This window comes from Cnephaeus nilssonii (assembly GCF_951640355.1).
Source record: "Cnephaeus nilssonii genome assembly, chromosome: 10".
NCBI lineage: Eukaryota > Metazoa > Chordata > Mammalia > Chiroptera > Vespertilionidae > Cnephaeus > Cnephaeus nilssonii.
Window position 1 is genome coordinate 10939008 of NC_137081.1, and position 16339 is coordinate 10955346.

The following is a 16339-nucleotide window of genomic DNA, read 5'->3' on the forward strand; positions in this document are numbered from 1 at the left end:
TGCTAGCTGACTAATCGGTGCTTTTTCTAAATGAAAAAAAAAAAAATTTTTTTTTTTTTTTACTAAAACATGTTCTTTGAAAAGCGTTCTTTTGCAAGACTTAATATCTTGCAAACCAATGTTTAAGGCTATTAGATGCTCCTTTATTTTATTTGCTTCAGCATATCATTTAAGTCTCATATATTACTCCACTGGTCTTACAGTCGTCCTTGTTTTTTCATATTTAAAATGAGAAAATTGGTTGTGCTTTTTCAAGTAGCTAATAACCTGATTTAACAAAATGATCCCAGATATGTGTCATATGAGCTTTTTTGTGTGCAGTTGGAGGCTTGTCATGAATGCATGCTTCTGAAGAAGTGAGCTGACAGACTGGGCTTCATGTGAATATTCACTGGGGTTTTCTATGAGATGTAACTCTAGCATCACTGTTGCTACGTTTGGTTTGCATTTGAAAGGGCATTATAACATAGGAATTAAAATCCAGAACACGCAGTGTCTGGAGTCTAGTCGTAGGAGCACAATAATTACTTTTCTAATGAGATTATTTTAGAAACAAGTTGATGAAAGTAACTTTCAGGGCATAACTGAAACCCTTTGGTTCTCACTGTTTCTTAATCTAATCCAGCCAAAGAAATAGCAGCACCAGTTTATCATTCATCTTGTCAGCATTAACCTTTTGCACTCGGATGTCGAGTGTGACTCGACACAGTTAGCATCGGTAGCAGCTCGATGAAAAAAGCAAGCGAGTGCAAAGGGTTATTGACACAGATAGGACTAATCACAAGTTAACAGTTGTTACTTCACTTTAAATATAAATATGAAGCACCGTGGTGTTAAAAAGAATAAATATGTATACTTATTTGTACACACATATTTATATATATAAGCCTAGTTTGGTACGTGTCTCAGGCAGCTGTAACAGAGTCCAGACACTAGGTAGCTTACACACAACAGAGCCTGCCCACTGCTCTGGAAGCTGGGAGTCGGAGGCCCGGGCGCTAACGTGGTGGAGTTCTGTGAGAACCCCTCCGGCTGCAGACTGTCTTCGTGTTGTGTCCTCACAGGTGGGAGCAGAGAGAGCTCTGTAGCCTTTCTTTTACATAATTCCGTTCGTGAGGGCTCCACCATGACTTAATCCTCTCCCAGAGAGAGGCCCCATCTCCAAATACCATCACATTAGGAATTAGGATTTCAATGTATGAATTTTGGGGGAACGTAAACATTCAGTCCGCTCTCTCTGAAAATCAATGGAAAAAAATATCCTAAAAAAAAAGTACTAAACAGCCTGCTTACAAACAGACTTGTAAGTTAAGCACCTAATCATTGATTTTTTGGAGTACCAAAAGGTCTTTTAGTTTGTTTCTATTTGGAGGAGAGACAGTGACTGAAGTGGGAAAGGTCCTGCTTTCCTGTTACAGGGAGGTTGGGCCGGGTGCTGACAGAAGAGGAACTTCTCACCTTGTTGGATATGGACATTCATGTAATTGCACTTTTCTAGTGCCAGTTCTGTCTGCTGCTGTTTCTCATTTTTATCTGCTTTGTCTCTGCTGTCTTGTCTGTTCATTGACTCTTCTTTCCCTGTTTGGGAAGCAGGGCAATGTGAACATATCCACAATTGTTTCAAGCTTCAGAGGGCAGGAGACAGGCATACAACTTAAGGATTTATTACCAAGAAATAGGACTTTAGGGAAAAACCTAACCAAAAGGTATCTTTTGAAAAAAGGTATGGATTTCTAAGGTTATACTATTCTGCCCCTTAAATCTAGATACGCTTCATGATTACCTGCTTAACTCTTGTCTGCGTGGTACATATGTTCTCCCTGCATTTACCCACAGCATGTCATCTCTCTCCTGATCTCTCCTAGATCTTTACCTCTCAATTTTTCTCACATACTTAACCCAAACTTTCCAGTTGCCTCCCAGATCTATGCCCATGTCACTTTCATGCATCCTAGTTATCACATCATCATCTCTCCCTGACCTGCTTCCTCACCTGCCCGTTTCCCTGTACTACCTGCCAAGGTTAATGTGGTTAAATGGCATCTCCACCTTCATAGTTATGAGAACTAAAAATCTAAGAATCATCTTTAGCTGTTGATCTCCTTCATGTACTAGCCAAATCCTTGTATTCTTCCTCCACACTGTGTTACTAAGTTCTCTCCTTCCTATTTCAGCTGCCCGCCCCCTCCCCCCCCCCCCCCGTTTTTTTTATTTTGGTGCCAGGCTTTCTGTGTACATTTTTTGTTTTGGAAATTTTATTTGCAACCACTCTGTAAAGTAGGTTGCATTATCTGTTTTTTAAAATATAACATTTATGGAATAGGCACAAAGAAGTTAATTAACTTGCTGTTCCAACATCAAGGAAATGGTGAATCAGGTTATTTGATGTTGGGTGACATTAAAGTCCAATCTCTTTCCATTAAGAAGTCTTTCACCTAACATATAAGGTGTCTCTCACTTTTACATCCACCTGTTCTCTTTCTGAGCTTTGTACTTTCTCTCTGGGGTATCTTATGCTAGTCGTGTGGAACACTTCCGGGCCTGCGAGCTGGTCACCTCTAAGCCTCTGTCCTCACTTGGTTCTCAGCTTGTCTTTCTCAACTCTTGTCTGCTTGTCAATCCAGCTCCATTTCCTCAAGTCACATCTAGTCTTCCTCCCTGCTACCACCTCCACTAACACTACCACGTCTCACCAAACCATCACCACCTCCAGGAAATTGCTACAAATAATTGTTGGGTTAACATTACTATTTTGTTTATGTGCCCAGTTAGAATGTGATCTCTTTGAGGTTGCTGACTCATTCATTTTTTAAGTTTTATTAGTCTTATCTGTAGTTTGGATTTATTAAAGGTATTCTCTCTTTATAAGAAGAGTAGAGGCCTGGTGCATGAAAATTCATGCACTGGAGGGGGGGTCCCTCAGCTCGGCCTGCCCCCTCTCACAGTCCGGGAGCCCTCAGGGGTGGGAGGCGACCTGGCGATCAGGGGAAGGCAACGTCCCCATCACATCTCTGCTGCTGCCACTGCCGACAGCGTAAGCCTTGGCCGGCTCTGGTTACCTGAGGCTCGGCTGGCCCTGGGCCGCTGGGCAGCTGCCATCTGAGGTTTGCCTGTGCCTCAGGCCCACCCTGGGTGACTGGGCAGCCAATATCCGAGGTTTGCCTGTGCCTCGGACCGGCCCTGGGCGACTGGGCAGCCGATACCCGAGGCTTGCCTGCTCCTGGGGCTGGCCCTAGGCGGCTGGGGGGCTGAGGGGACTGGGGGACTCGGGAGGCAGGTGTGCAGAATGGCCGGACCCGCCTGGGGGCTGGCCCGGCCGTGCCACACGCCTTCTGCCCCGGTGGGGCTGAGGGGACTGGGTGTCGCCATCTTTGAGGGTGTGGCTGTCAATTAGCATATTCCCTCCTTACTGGCTGTGGGCGCCGCCATCTCTGTGAGGGTGTGACGGTCAATTAGCATATTCCCTCTTTATTAGATAGGATGCTTGCCATACTTTATATCCATTCTGAAGGAAACTATAACTGTAGAGTTAATCCTGGGAAATTGTTTGGCACATACCTGGCTTATCTGTGTGTTTACATACATCAAACATTTGTTGCAGGCTTACTAGTGCTAGACCAGGTGTTTGAGATAGCGGGAAAGGCACCGAGAGGAGAGGAGAATGACTGGAATGAGGCTAACACTTTTCTGGAGGGCCAGGGAGAAAATGCACCTGCTTGAGCGGATGGTATGAATTGGGACTATGAAAAATTTTAATGACAGAGACCTGACTCTCAGAGAATGGTTTTGATATTGGTCTCTTAGTAGAGTGCTTGCCACTTAGTAGGAAGTGAGTAAATATTTAATTAATGAATAAAAAGTTAATTTATTTGCCTGTTAATGTAATGAAATATAAATTTAGAATGTTGGGATATAATGGGTTTTTCCCTTTTACTGACAAATATTTAAATTTGTAACCATCAAGGTAATTTTCCGAAACCCAAATTATTTATTGCAGTCTGAAGAAATTCTTTCTTTGAGAAGGCCTGTTATTGACATGAAAAGCTCAGTTTGCTATTATATATTAGAGTAGGTCTGTATGGATGAATGAATGCTTCCTGTTGTAATTTTAAAAAACTTTCTTAAAATTCTCCTAATACTTTGTTTTGTGTGTTGATGAATTATCCCTCAAAAGAGGATCCTTAATATATCTTATAACATGTTCGTGCATAGTGGTTTCCCTCCTTATATGTTTGTTTTATTGTATTATCCTTTTCTTTTAAAGTAACTCGCCCTTACCCCTTATCCTCCACACCTTTTTTGTTTTTACAGTATCTCTTGCTCCTCCTCCTCCCTCCATCCTACAGGTAACTCCTCAGTTACCTTTAATGGGATTTGTGGCCAGAGTCCAAGAAAATAGTAAGTTTATGTCTTCCTTTATGCTGTAGATCAGATTGTAGGCATAAATGTCATTTATATGTGATTGGCTAAATATCCATTTGCTGATACTTCAAGTATTTTAATATTATGAATAAGTCACTATGTGAGCAGCTAGTAGGGATGATAAAATAATTAAGATGAAATTCTCTACTTTCAAATAACTTAAAATCTGGTAGTGAAAAAAAAATTTAAATAAGGCACATGTAAGAAAAGAAAGAGATCACTAGCTATCCCATTTTTTCCCCTCTGGGATGCTCAAACAAGTAGCCTAGTTTTTATCACTGGAATTTAGGGTTTTGTGGCTGGCCTGAGAATTTTCCTTTGGTCCTGTGATTCCAGGTATAAAAATGGCCAGGCCCTGGTAGGTCCCAGGGGACCAAATTGCCTCTCTATTTCCTAAGAGGCCTCATAGATTGGCAATGAATTACCATTGGCTTGTGGTCTGGTGTTGAGTTATGCAATATCACATAACTAATTTTATTGACAAATTGAGTCTTCTCCTAGGGAAGTATTAAGGAATCTCAGGAGACTGATGTCTGCAAAGCAGGAGGCCTGTATCAACATTCAGTGATGAATTGTACAGAGACCAGTAAACACAGTCTGACTGGGAGATGGCTTCTCTGTGAGCAGTCTACCTGAGGAACTATATTGTAATCAGAAGGTTGCTTGATGGACATGGAATTTGAACAAGGGAAATTGCATTAAGGAAAGACTTAATGTTGTCAGGCTGAAGTAGCCCATTAGCATCTAGGAACAGGGAAGGCCTCACCAATGGGATAGAAGATGTGCACGCTGTTGCTTAGGACTCTTGCTCCTTCGGACGTGGGCATTGCCAGTACTAGAATGTAAGCTCTGTGAGAGCAGGGACTTTTGCCTGTTTTGTTCATGGGCTGTTCCCCAGCACTTAAAGCATCTGACACATAGCAAACCCTTTTAGTCCTTCCTTTTTTGTGCTTCCCTCGATAACTGAATGCCCCGTTTTTATTGACACATTTCTTCTTGTATTTTCACTGATGATAATCCAGTTTCACTAGAGGGAGGGCTCCCTCTGTCTTCCAGGTGCCTTTGCATTCTACTTGCTAATTTCTGAAAATAGCTTATATTACTTCAGTGTAGTGGAGGGTATTCCATGAGCACCTCCAGTGTTTACCACCATGTGATTGCCTTTTGGGCTATCTTTTCTAATTTCTCTCCATGTCATATACATTTCTCACCTACAAAATAATATAAAAATAAGAAACTTGGTGTATGAGGTGTGCTGTGGTTGATTTAAAGACATAGTAGGACTTATACATTCAAATGAATGTTGTCCTCTTCAAAACATTCACCTTGGAAAGATACATACCTATCTTTTGGGATTATCATAGCTTTCAAATACATTATTTTGAAGTCACTCTGTATTAAGATTGATGTTTGAAAGAAGTCTGGAATGATTTGGAACCAGTTATACTGTGCTAAGGAGTGTAGCAATGATCCCGTTATTCTTCTTAAAACCCTTCTATGGCTCCCCCTTGCTCTTTGGATAAAGTTCAAACTGTTGCAAGGTCCTTCCTGCTTAGTCCTCTTCAGCTTCCTCAAGCCTCTTTCTGCTGAACTTTGGTCAGTTCTTTGCTTTCTTCCCTTTGCATTTGTTTTTTTCCTTACATCTGACATGAAATATCCACCCCCACTCCATCCCACCCCCTAGACATGAACTCTTACTCATTCTTTCAGGTTTCAGAAACCATGTAAGAGGGTTGGTCTACTGCTGTATTTTCCGTAATGACTTAAAGCACTTACTGCACTTAATTATAAACAAAAGTTTGGCTGTCCATGTCTCCAAGACTTTTGCTCCCTGCTGTATTCCCAGTGCTGAGTGTAGTAAGTACCTAACCGTAGTAGGCTTTCAGTTGATGTTTGTTGAAACTTTACCTTAAAGTTATTGTGTTTATCTTATCCCATAGTATTGTAAGCTTTTAAGATAATAAACATTGGCGTTCCAATTTCTGCTCTTCCACTTACTTCTGTAGGCATGAAAGCCAGTTTTCACATTCATAAATTGGCCCTCAGGCAGTTATTAGAAAAGGTAAAAATGAGCAGTGGCAACATCTTTGAGTAATTTGGTAATTTCTCAAGGTGATTGTTTTGAAAGATAGAGTTCATTTGGATGTATATTTTTGTGGAATTGTTTAAATGCAAATAGGAAATATTGTTGATTCTTACCCCCACTACATATAATTTGTCATAAACTTTGTTAAAATCACATACTTATATGTTTTGTTTGTTAAAAAACACACATTAGAACTAAAAGAAATACTTGTAGTGGGTAAAGTTTTAAAGTTCATAAAGTAGATACGTTAATAAGGACAGAGTGGCCCAGCAGATGGGAAGAAGACTGGGATAGGACAGAGTATGAAGTTGATAATCCTCACCAGGCCAGCAATCTTCTAAAATTCATTTGATTCAATCAGTAGGTTTAGAGAAAAAAATAGAAAATAAACAGATTGCTCACAGAATTTCACAGAAACAATACTGGTACTTCATAAATAAGAATTAGTGCTGTTCATTAAAAGGGGACAACTGATCAATGCAACTTTCTTTATTCGGTTTATTTTGTTGAGCTGTGCTCGTGTATATCAAGCAGTTTAAAAGCTTTGAGTTCCTGAGTTTGGAGATGATATTTAGACATTACTATATATGTTGACATCTGAGCTGTGGAAGCAGATATCAATAAAGAGATATTTAAAATATTTTAAATCACTCTTATATATTTACCTTGGAGAAATTCTGAAATAACCAAACTAAACACAAACATCTTCATAGATGAAGTTACCTAAAATTGTTTGTGATTTCTGCCCTGCTGATTTGGTAAGATGCTATATTTAAGAAATTCACTGAGAGAAAGTAGCAGATTATTAAAATTTGACTTTTCATTGGGGTCATTCTAATTTTTATAAACTAAATACGGTTATAAGTATCCAAATTATTAATATTTCTGATAATCACTTCTTGGATAGCATATAAAGTCAAACTATATTGTATTAGCATAAACAGGTTCCAAGGCTCAGTTAATTATTTCGGCTAAACTTTATTCAGCATCCATACACACTAACCCAGGGGGAGGAGAAAGCCATGCTTGGAGATTGGAAACTTTATAGTTGGTGGAGGAATTCTCTTGCCCACTCATGTTTTTAAAGGTTATTTTCAAGTGTAGGTTTCTAGTTCATGAACAGAGAAGCTTAGCTTAGATAGGAAATACAGAACTTCGCATTAGGTGTAGTTTGTCATCAGCTTGGTACCTTCTTAGTTTCAGACACACCACCCCCCCCACCACCTGCGGAAGAGCCAGTCTTTGATGAATCCCCCCCTCCCCCCCCTCCCCCAGAAGATTACGAAGAGGAGGAGGCCGCTGTGGTTGAGTACAGTGATCCTTATGCTGAGGAGGACCCGCCCTGGGCTCCAAGGTCTTACTTGGAAAAGGGTAAGTCTCAGAGGGCTGTCTGGAGGGGTGGGAAGAAAGCTGCACATAGGAATGACATTTACTGGTACTGAAGAGAATTTTTTGTTTTACTGATAAGAAAAATTTTGCTTATATTACATGTATATTCTTAGTTTATAGTTTTATGTTTTTGAAAGCATGCTAGTAAAATTCTGTGACTGTTTGATATTTTATTGATAGTTAACGTATTTTTCCTGTTGAGCATGCTCTTTATGAATGGTTTCTGTAAGAGAAAAGTAAAAAAAAAAAAAAGAGGGTTTTTCTAGAATGCCTCAGGAAGAGGATGACTTTTTTTTCCTTCAAATTATTAGTTATTTCTGCCCCCATGGTTTATAAAGCTTTCTTTTGTGGCATCTTTTATCAGATATTTCAGTTTAAGTATCTCCATATGAAACTTCCTTCCAAAGAAGAATGGTTTCTTCATTTCTTTACAAAGTAGTATTGGGCATTTCTTTTATTGAAAGTTTCTCTGAATATACCAGCTAACCATGCCATGGTGCTTTTGGGACACAAACTTCCAAATCTTATCAGTACTAATCAGCTCAGAAAAAAGGGTGCTGTCTTGCAGGAAGTTTTAAGGAAATTAAAGCTACTCACTGATCTCAAAACTGACCCCACATTTAGAATCACCTGGGGAACTTACATTAAGAAATGGTAGACTTCCACTTTTGGTCAAAATAGAACAATAGTAATTAGATTTACCCTCTCTCCTAAAACAGGAACCCAGAAAACATTAAGGTAATGGTTTTGAATCAGTAGACGATAGGCAGTGGTGGACTCTGACCCAGAGAGAAGGAACTCCAGGTGAGCCTGTGATGCGCTGGCTTGCTACCTAGAGGCAGTTTCCAGGCTATAGTGCAAGGAGGATGTAACCCAAACAGAGCGTGGGGATTGACTTGCACAGAGAAGGTAGAGACGAGAATTTTTGGAGGCCACAGAGAGGACAGAGTTTAGGAGATCTCCGGAAGGTCCCGTTGAGTCTTGAACTGAGCACTGATTTGTACATGTGATACTGAGAGAACAAAACCAGAAAGGACTAGGCAGAAAAATTACTGGACATGACACAGGCCTGGAAATAGTTCATGCTCCCAAACCCGTCAGAATAGAAAGACGTGTAATACACAGGCATAGAGAAGAGGCCTCAAAGTGTGTCCTCTTAGTAACGGGGGCAAACTGGCCCTAGACGAAAGTTGCTGTGGACTGCCCTACAAAGCTTACCTGCAGACCTTTGAAAGCATCCAACTGATTTCAAGTAACTTAACTGAGCTCCAGGACAAAACTCAATCCTGTTCAACAAAGCCAGTGCACTAAAAAGCCAGGATTACAGTGTCCAACAGCCAGTTAATTGCAAGCCATGTGAAAAAGCAGGAAAATGTTCTTTTAGTAACTCATAACTAAAAGAAAAGTCAGTTAATGGAAATAGACCCAGAAATGACCAAGATAATGGAATTACCTGATAAGGGTGTAATATAGCTATTATAAATGCCACATATGTTCAAGAAGGTAAAGGAAAACATGAACATAAGAGGAAACGAATATTTTTTAAAAAGAGAAAAACTCACTTTTTTGAAGATAAAAAGTACGGTATCCGAAGTGACACTTCAGAAGAAAAGATCAGCAACCTTGACGGTATGACAATACAAACTATTCAAAATGAGGCATGGGAAAAAAACATTAAACACAGCAACAGATATGTGAGGTAATATCAAAGTCTTTTTTTGCAGAAGGTAAGATCTCATGTAGGAAATCCTAAGCAATCTACAGAAATCTGGTAGAACTAAAGAGTATAGGTTACAAGGTCAATGTATAAAATTAATTGCATTTTTTTTATGTCAGCAACAAACAATTGGAGATTGAAATTTATAAAACAACTTTTGTAATAACATATGAAATACTTAGGGATAAATTGAATGAAATATATGAAAGACTTGCATGATGAAAACTAAAACATTAAGAGAAATTAATAAAAGCCTTAAAAAATTTGAGAACTGTATGATGTTCTTTGATCATTATTGTTGAGACTGGTTTTCCCCAAATGGTATATATATGAAATGCAAACCTATAAAAATCCAGAAGTCAGTCTTATAGAAATTGACAAGACGATTCTAAAAGTTATATGGAAATGCAAACAATCTAGTATAGTCAGAACAATCTGAAAAGAAGTTTAATGTTGGAGGAATTACACTACCTGACTTAAGAGTTCTAGTGGAAAGCTGCTGTGTTCAAGACTGGTGCTGGTGTAAGTATAGGAATATAAATCAGTGGACCAGAATACATAGAACCCAAATAACTCGGCGAGGAAAAGATAGTGTTTTCAGCAAATAGTGTTGAACAATTGGATATCCAAATGCAAAACGTGAACTTCCACCCTTACCTCACAATACACATAAATTAATTTGAAATGTATTTTGGATTTGAATGTAAAACCTAAACTATAAAAATTCTGGAGGAAAATGTAGGAGAAAAAACTTGGTTCTGGGGTCAGGAAAAAAATCTTGTGGAGACCACATAAAAATACATGAAACTTAAAAAGAAAAAAAATGATAAATTGAATTTCATTAATTAAACTTTAATTCAAAGACACTGAAGAGATGACAAGGCAAGCCATATTAGCCTGGAAAAAATATTTGCAAAATAATTCACTAAGGTGACAACTTGTAGGGAAAAAAATTTGAACACATTTTACCAAACAGATACATGAATTGCAAATAAGCACATGAAAAGAAGTTCAGTATTAAAATACGTTTTTTATTGATTTCAGAGAGAGCAAGGGAGAGGGAGCGAGAGATAGAAACATCACTGATGAGAGAGAATCATTGATTGGCTGCCTCCTGCATGCCCCCTGCTGGGGAGCGAGCCTGAAACCTGGGCATCTGCCCTGACCTGGAATTGAACCATGACCTCATGGTTCATAGGTTGACTCTCAACCACTGAGCCACAGTGGCCAGGCAAGATGCTCAGTGTTCGTTATGAGGGAAATGCAGGTTAAAGCCACTGTGAACCAAACTTAGTACCACTCTACACCCTCTAGAATGGCTACGGTTAAAAATCCTGATAACACCAAGTGGAGAGAAAGGGGTGCAGCTGGCGCTCTTCGACATCGTTGGTAAGAATGCAACATGTTTCAGTCACTTTGGAAAACAGTTGGCAGTTTCTTACGAAGCCAGACATCCACCTCCCAGCTGATCTGGCCTTCCTTCCTGTGGTGGTTACTTAGGAGGAATGACGATTGTGTTCACACAAAGACCTGAATGTTCATAGTCGCCAAAACCTGGAAACAGCCCAAATGTTTTTAAAATGGTGAATAAATTAATTGTGGGATATATCCATCTGTTCAATGAAATACTGTTCAGTGAAAAGGAACAAACTCCTGTTATAAGCAGCAATACGGAGGGATTTCAAGTGTTACCCTAATGAAAAAGACCAAAAAAGATTCTTACTTTATGACTCCATCTACATGAAATCTAGATCAGTGGTTTTCAGGGACCAGTACTGGTGGATGAAGGAATTTACACAGGGGCATAAGGAAATTTGGGGGTGATGGGCATGTTGTATCTGATCATTGTGGTGGTCGTTATACACTTATATATACAGGTGCATACATTTGTGAAAACTCATTGAATTCTGCAATTAAATGCTTGTGTTTTGTATCTAAACTAATACCTCATTAAAGCTGTGTTTTAAGCGGGGAGAAAGAGCCCAAGGTACTACACTAGGACGTGGCCTTAGGCATTGACGTGTTTTACAGACGCCTTAGCTGATTTTAACCCTGTCCTAGACAAAGTGGTACGATTTCAGCCGGGAAGACTCCCTCAGTTATTCCGTAAGAGAATAGCACGATGAAATTTTGCTTTCTAAAAATCGACTCTTTAGTGAACATGTAAAAATCTGGAGATATTTGTGAGAGGAAAGTAAGTTTGTTTTGAGTCCAAGTAACTCTTTAAAGTTTTAAAGAATATGCCTGAATTGTTCCCTAAGCTGTTTTTAAAGGTTTGGCTTATTTCTGTTAAGTTCAAATCTTTCAAAACATGAAAACTAAATAAGCTCTTGCTTACTCTTTCTGGCAAAACAAAAACCTAACCAGCTGTGTTCAGCTATGATGGCTCTTTTGCGTGTGTGTGTGTGTGTGTGTGTGTGTGTGTGTGTGTGTGTGAATGTTCAGGCTGTTGCCTACTGACTCGTTTTGCTCGCTTAGACCTTAGGACCTGGTCTTAACCCTGCCTGCATATTTGAGTCACCGAGGGAGTGTTTGATACGTCTGCCCTTCCAGGCCTATTAAATCAGAATCTGTGGGACTGCGTCAGAATTTTTAGAAGTTCCTCAGGTAATTCCAGGGCGGAGAACCACAGTCATAGAGAAGGTTTATTGTCACCTTTGATTACTGCCCATCATGTGCCTGGCATAATGTAAGACTTACTACATATGTAAGATAGTTTCCCCATCTTGCAGACTAGAAAATGATGTTAAAGATAATGTTAGAGAAGATAACAGAAACTGTTAGTGTTAGAGAAAAGACAGTGCATCTTAATAGTTATTAACGATAATAAAAGAAGCTAACATTTATATGGACTGCTTACCATATACAAGGCTCCGGGCTGGGTGTTGTGTGTGCATTGCCTCGTTTAATAGAACAAAGCTTGTGGTGCTCCTCCGTTGTACAGCTGAGTAAAAAGAAGTTCAGGGACGTTAAGTGTGTTCTGTGAACTAATAACTGCAGAGCTGGCATTTGCACTCGGTGGTATAACTCCAGAGTGCACATTCTTAGCCATTCCTAAGCCGGGGCTTTGGCAGACCTGGGATTGATTGAGTCTTGGCTATACAGTTTACTAGCATTAAATTCTTCGATCCCATCCCTTCCAAGCCATCTGTTCTTGTATTCTTCCAGCTCAATGATATAACTTCTTGGTAGAAGTATCAACAATGTATGGTAATTTATCAGATAACATTTCTGTCCTTAGAAGACTATGACCATTTGTCTTGTTCATCTTCCTATCTCTAAAAATCAGCATGGATGCTCCATTAATGATTGTCAAAAAATGAATAGTTCCATTAATCCTATCTGGGGATTCCAGGAAGCTTGTCAGAGGACATTTGTGATGTGCCCTGAACAATGAAGGATTTCTCAGGCAGAGAGGGGAGCTAGCAAGGGCCTCTAGGCAGAGGGGTCCTCTGATGGAAGGCACGGTTGTTTGGCATGGTGAGCAGTGCCATGTGCAAGAGGACGTGGGTGGGTGTAGGGAGAGGGCCTGGGGTGTGTGTGTAGGAAGTTGTAATTGGTGATGGAAGGCCTTGAGTACCATGCTGAGATGTTTGGATCTTTTTCCTTTTTAAAAATCTGATGGCAGAAAATTGTGGAAGGTTTTTAAGCAGGTTAATGGTAAGTTCCCATGTACTTATATCTTTACTTAAAAAAGTCACCTGGTAACAGTGCAGAGTACATTAGGAAGGAAAGCAGGGCCCTGGCCAGTGGGACTCGCTTGGCGCGTCGTCCTGTACACCAGAAGGTTGCGGGTTTGATGCCCAGTTGGGACATGTGTGAGAGGCAACTGATCGGTGTTTCTCACTCACATCGATGTTTCTTTCTCGTTCTTACTCCCTTCCTCTCTCTAAAATCAATTAAAAATTTTTAAATAAAAGAAAGGAGGAGTTGGAAGACCAAGTTGGATACCTTTCTAAGGAAGAGCTGAGGGCCTTAGCTACAGCAGAGGTGTTGAAACCTTGTTCCCATTCATCAGTTGATACAAATGGAACTATTTTCTCACGTGGCACTGCCACTCGATTCTTTTAACTCCTTCAGAGTTACTTACCGAAAGTAAAATAATGTTCCATCTTTAAAAATGTTTTATGTCGGCTGATAACTCCATTGTCTTAATGTTTGTTTAAAGCAGTGGTCGGCAAACTCAGTCAACAGAGCGGCAAACTGTGGCTCGCCGACCACTGGTTTAAAGAAGTGGAGCCACCTAACTTTAACTTGCAAAGGTTGGGTTACTCAGTGGAGTAATTCTCTTTTTTAGTATCACACGAATATTTTGAACCGTTTCTTTGGCACCCAGAAGTGTTCTGTACTGTAAGACAGCGCACCGCGCTAACGAGTAGGAGAATGACAGATAGGAAATGAGCACTTTGTGACTGGCGCCTGGCTATCATCAAGGGCAGTTTGGAAGCAGTATTTATAAAAGTTGGGACTCTAGAAGGAGTTTCCCCTAATCATCTGACACTCATACTGCATGGAAAGTCTTCAGGTCCCCCGGGCTAGGTATATTCCATATGGAGACTGCGCTGATGGGCCGTGAGCGTGAACCTGGAGGTGATGGAGGTGTTGGTTTTGAGCTTTTGGAGGTGGAATTAACAGGATTTAGGGATAGTCTCGTTTGACATTTTTTCATTGGGTTTGCATTTTGGTAAGCATCAAGTGTTAACTAAGAGTGATAAAAAATATTAGGTTGACTAGAAATAGTAAAGACTTTACATATCTTGTTTTACTTTTATAGTTAAACTTTTTTGTCATTTAATATACACCGAGTGGCCAGATTTTTATGATCTCTGAACGCATAATAATCTGGCCACTCTGTGTGTGTGTGTGTGTGTGTGTGTGTGTGTATTAGAGGCCCGGTGCATGAATTCATGCATGGGTGGGGTCTGGTCAGCCTGACCAGGGGGAGGGGACATGAGCGGTTGGCCGGCCGGCCTGCCTGCTGGTCGAACTCCTGGTCGAGGGGACAATTTGCATATTAGCCTTTCATTATATAGGATATACACTGAGTGGCCAGATTATTATGCATTCAGAGATCATAATAATCTGGCCACTCAGTGTATATTGGGTGTTTAGGGGTTTGGTTATGTTTTGAGAAATACACACTAACTTCCTCCTAGGCCTCTCTGAAGTATTTTCTGATATAAAAACTCAGAGTTTAACAAAGCCATTTAATTCTACTAAACTAGGTCAGACACACAAATGAACTGGGGCAAGTTGCACTGTATCATAAACTCCTATTGTAGTTTGTTTCTTATTTATATGAGGTTAAGTTACATGAGAAACTAACGAAGTCCGTACAGTATATGCTTCTCAGAAGGATGGGTAGATGGAGATTGTTGTTGAGTGAAATGCTGAGTGATATAAAAAGGTACAGAGGATCTCTTTACAAAAAAAGAGAAATCTGCCAGCCCGGCATAGCTCAGTGGTTGAGAGTCAACCTGTGAACCAGGAGGTCATGGTTCGATTCCCAGGCAGGGCGCGTGCCTGGATTATAGGCTCCATCCCCTGGGGGGTGTGCAGGAAGCAGCCAGTGAATGATTCACTCTCCATCATTGATGTTTCTCTCTCTCTCTGTTTCTCCCTTCCTCTCTGAAATAAGAAACAATGTGTGTGTTTTTTAAAAATCTTCAAGTGGATTTGAGCAATAGGCTCCCCCAATTTAACTGAACTGTTGAGGGAGATGCAACAGGAGCCTGAGGCTGTCCCAGAGAATATCGAAAAGCCCCAGTTACCAAGTTACCTAAGCAACGAAGATTTCAGGAGAGCTTACAGGTACCTTGGCTTCCGTGACACTTGTAGAGTGTTATGGGATGTGTTAAATTGGTAGCATAATGCCCCATGTGTTTTTGAAAGAGTGTATATATATATAATGGACTCCCAGCATTCGTGCATAAGACCTGTAGGAACTCAACCACTATCCTACTGACTCCAGAAAGGCCTGAGCTCCAGAAAGTGAGGGGACATCAGTCTGCTCCTGTCCCTTTAGTCCAGCTCATCTTCTCACTTGCCTCTCATGGTGTGTCTCACTGCACCAGACAATTCTAATCCCGATCCTGGGATTGTGTCTCTCCTCAGTGAGCTATTTCTCCATAGGCTGCTGAACCGTAACTTCACTGACTTTTTTTGCCATTTAAACTGCTTGGAACCTAACCTCTCAAAGAAGATGAGATCCCATTACACAGGACTGGGTATTAGGAAAACAAGGGATTTTGGTCTTCTATGTTTAGAAAGTTACTGTTTGAAGTGCTATAAAAGTTGGGAAAGGATGGATATTCATTTGTTTGGTTCTATCTTTGTAGGAATATTATTTTTCACATCCTATTTTTTCCCCTCTAGTTGTGGCAATTTATGATTATACAAAAGACAAGGAAGACGAGCTGTCTTTTCAGGAAGGAGCCATTATTTACGTCATCAAGAAGAACGACGACGGCTGGTATGAGGGGGTGATGAATGGAGTGACGGGGCTCTTCCCTGGGAATTATGTCGAGTCCATCATGCATTATTCTGAGTGAGGCTCCGCCGGGCTGTTTCCCTCCCCGGAACAGGCAGGACCTCCCACACTATCCCAGGGCCCTGGCACTCCCCTCAGTGAAGTGAATGAAGGCTACAAATGATAAAAACTACGTATGTGTTGTTTTTTTTTTCGGTTTATCCCCCAGTATTAAAACAAAAAAGCAACCTAATGT

General features: G+C 40.4%; 1 protein-coding gene across 1 annotated transcript in view; it reads left to right on the forward strand.

Annotated features, from left to right (window-relative positions):
• Window positions 1-16339, forward strand: part of ABI2 (abl interactor 2) — a 70679-nt gene that overhangs the window by 45413 nt on the left and 8927 nt on the right. Inside the window, 4 exon segments of the mRNA XM_079782238.1 lie at window positions 4312-4398; window positions 7706-7879; window positions 15990-16086; window positions 16313-16337. Coding sequence (XP_079638364.1) covers window positions 4312-4398; window positions 7706-7879; window positions 15990-16086; window positions 16313-16337 — 383 coding nt within the window.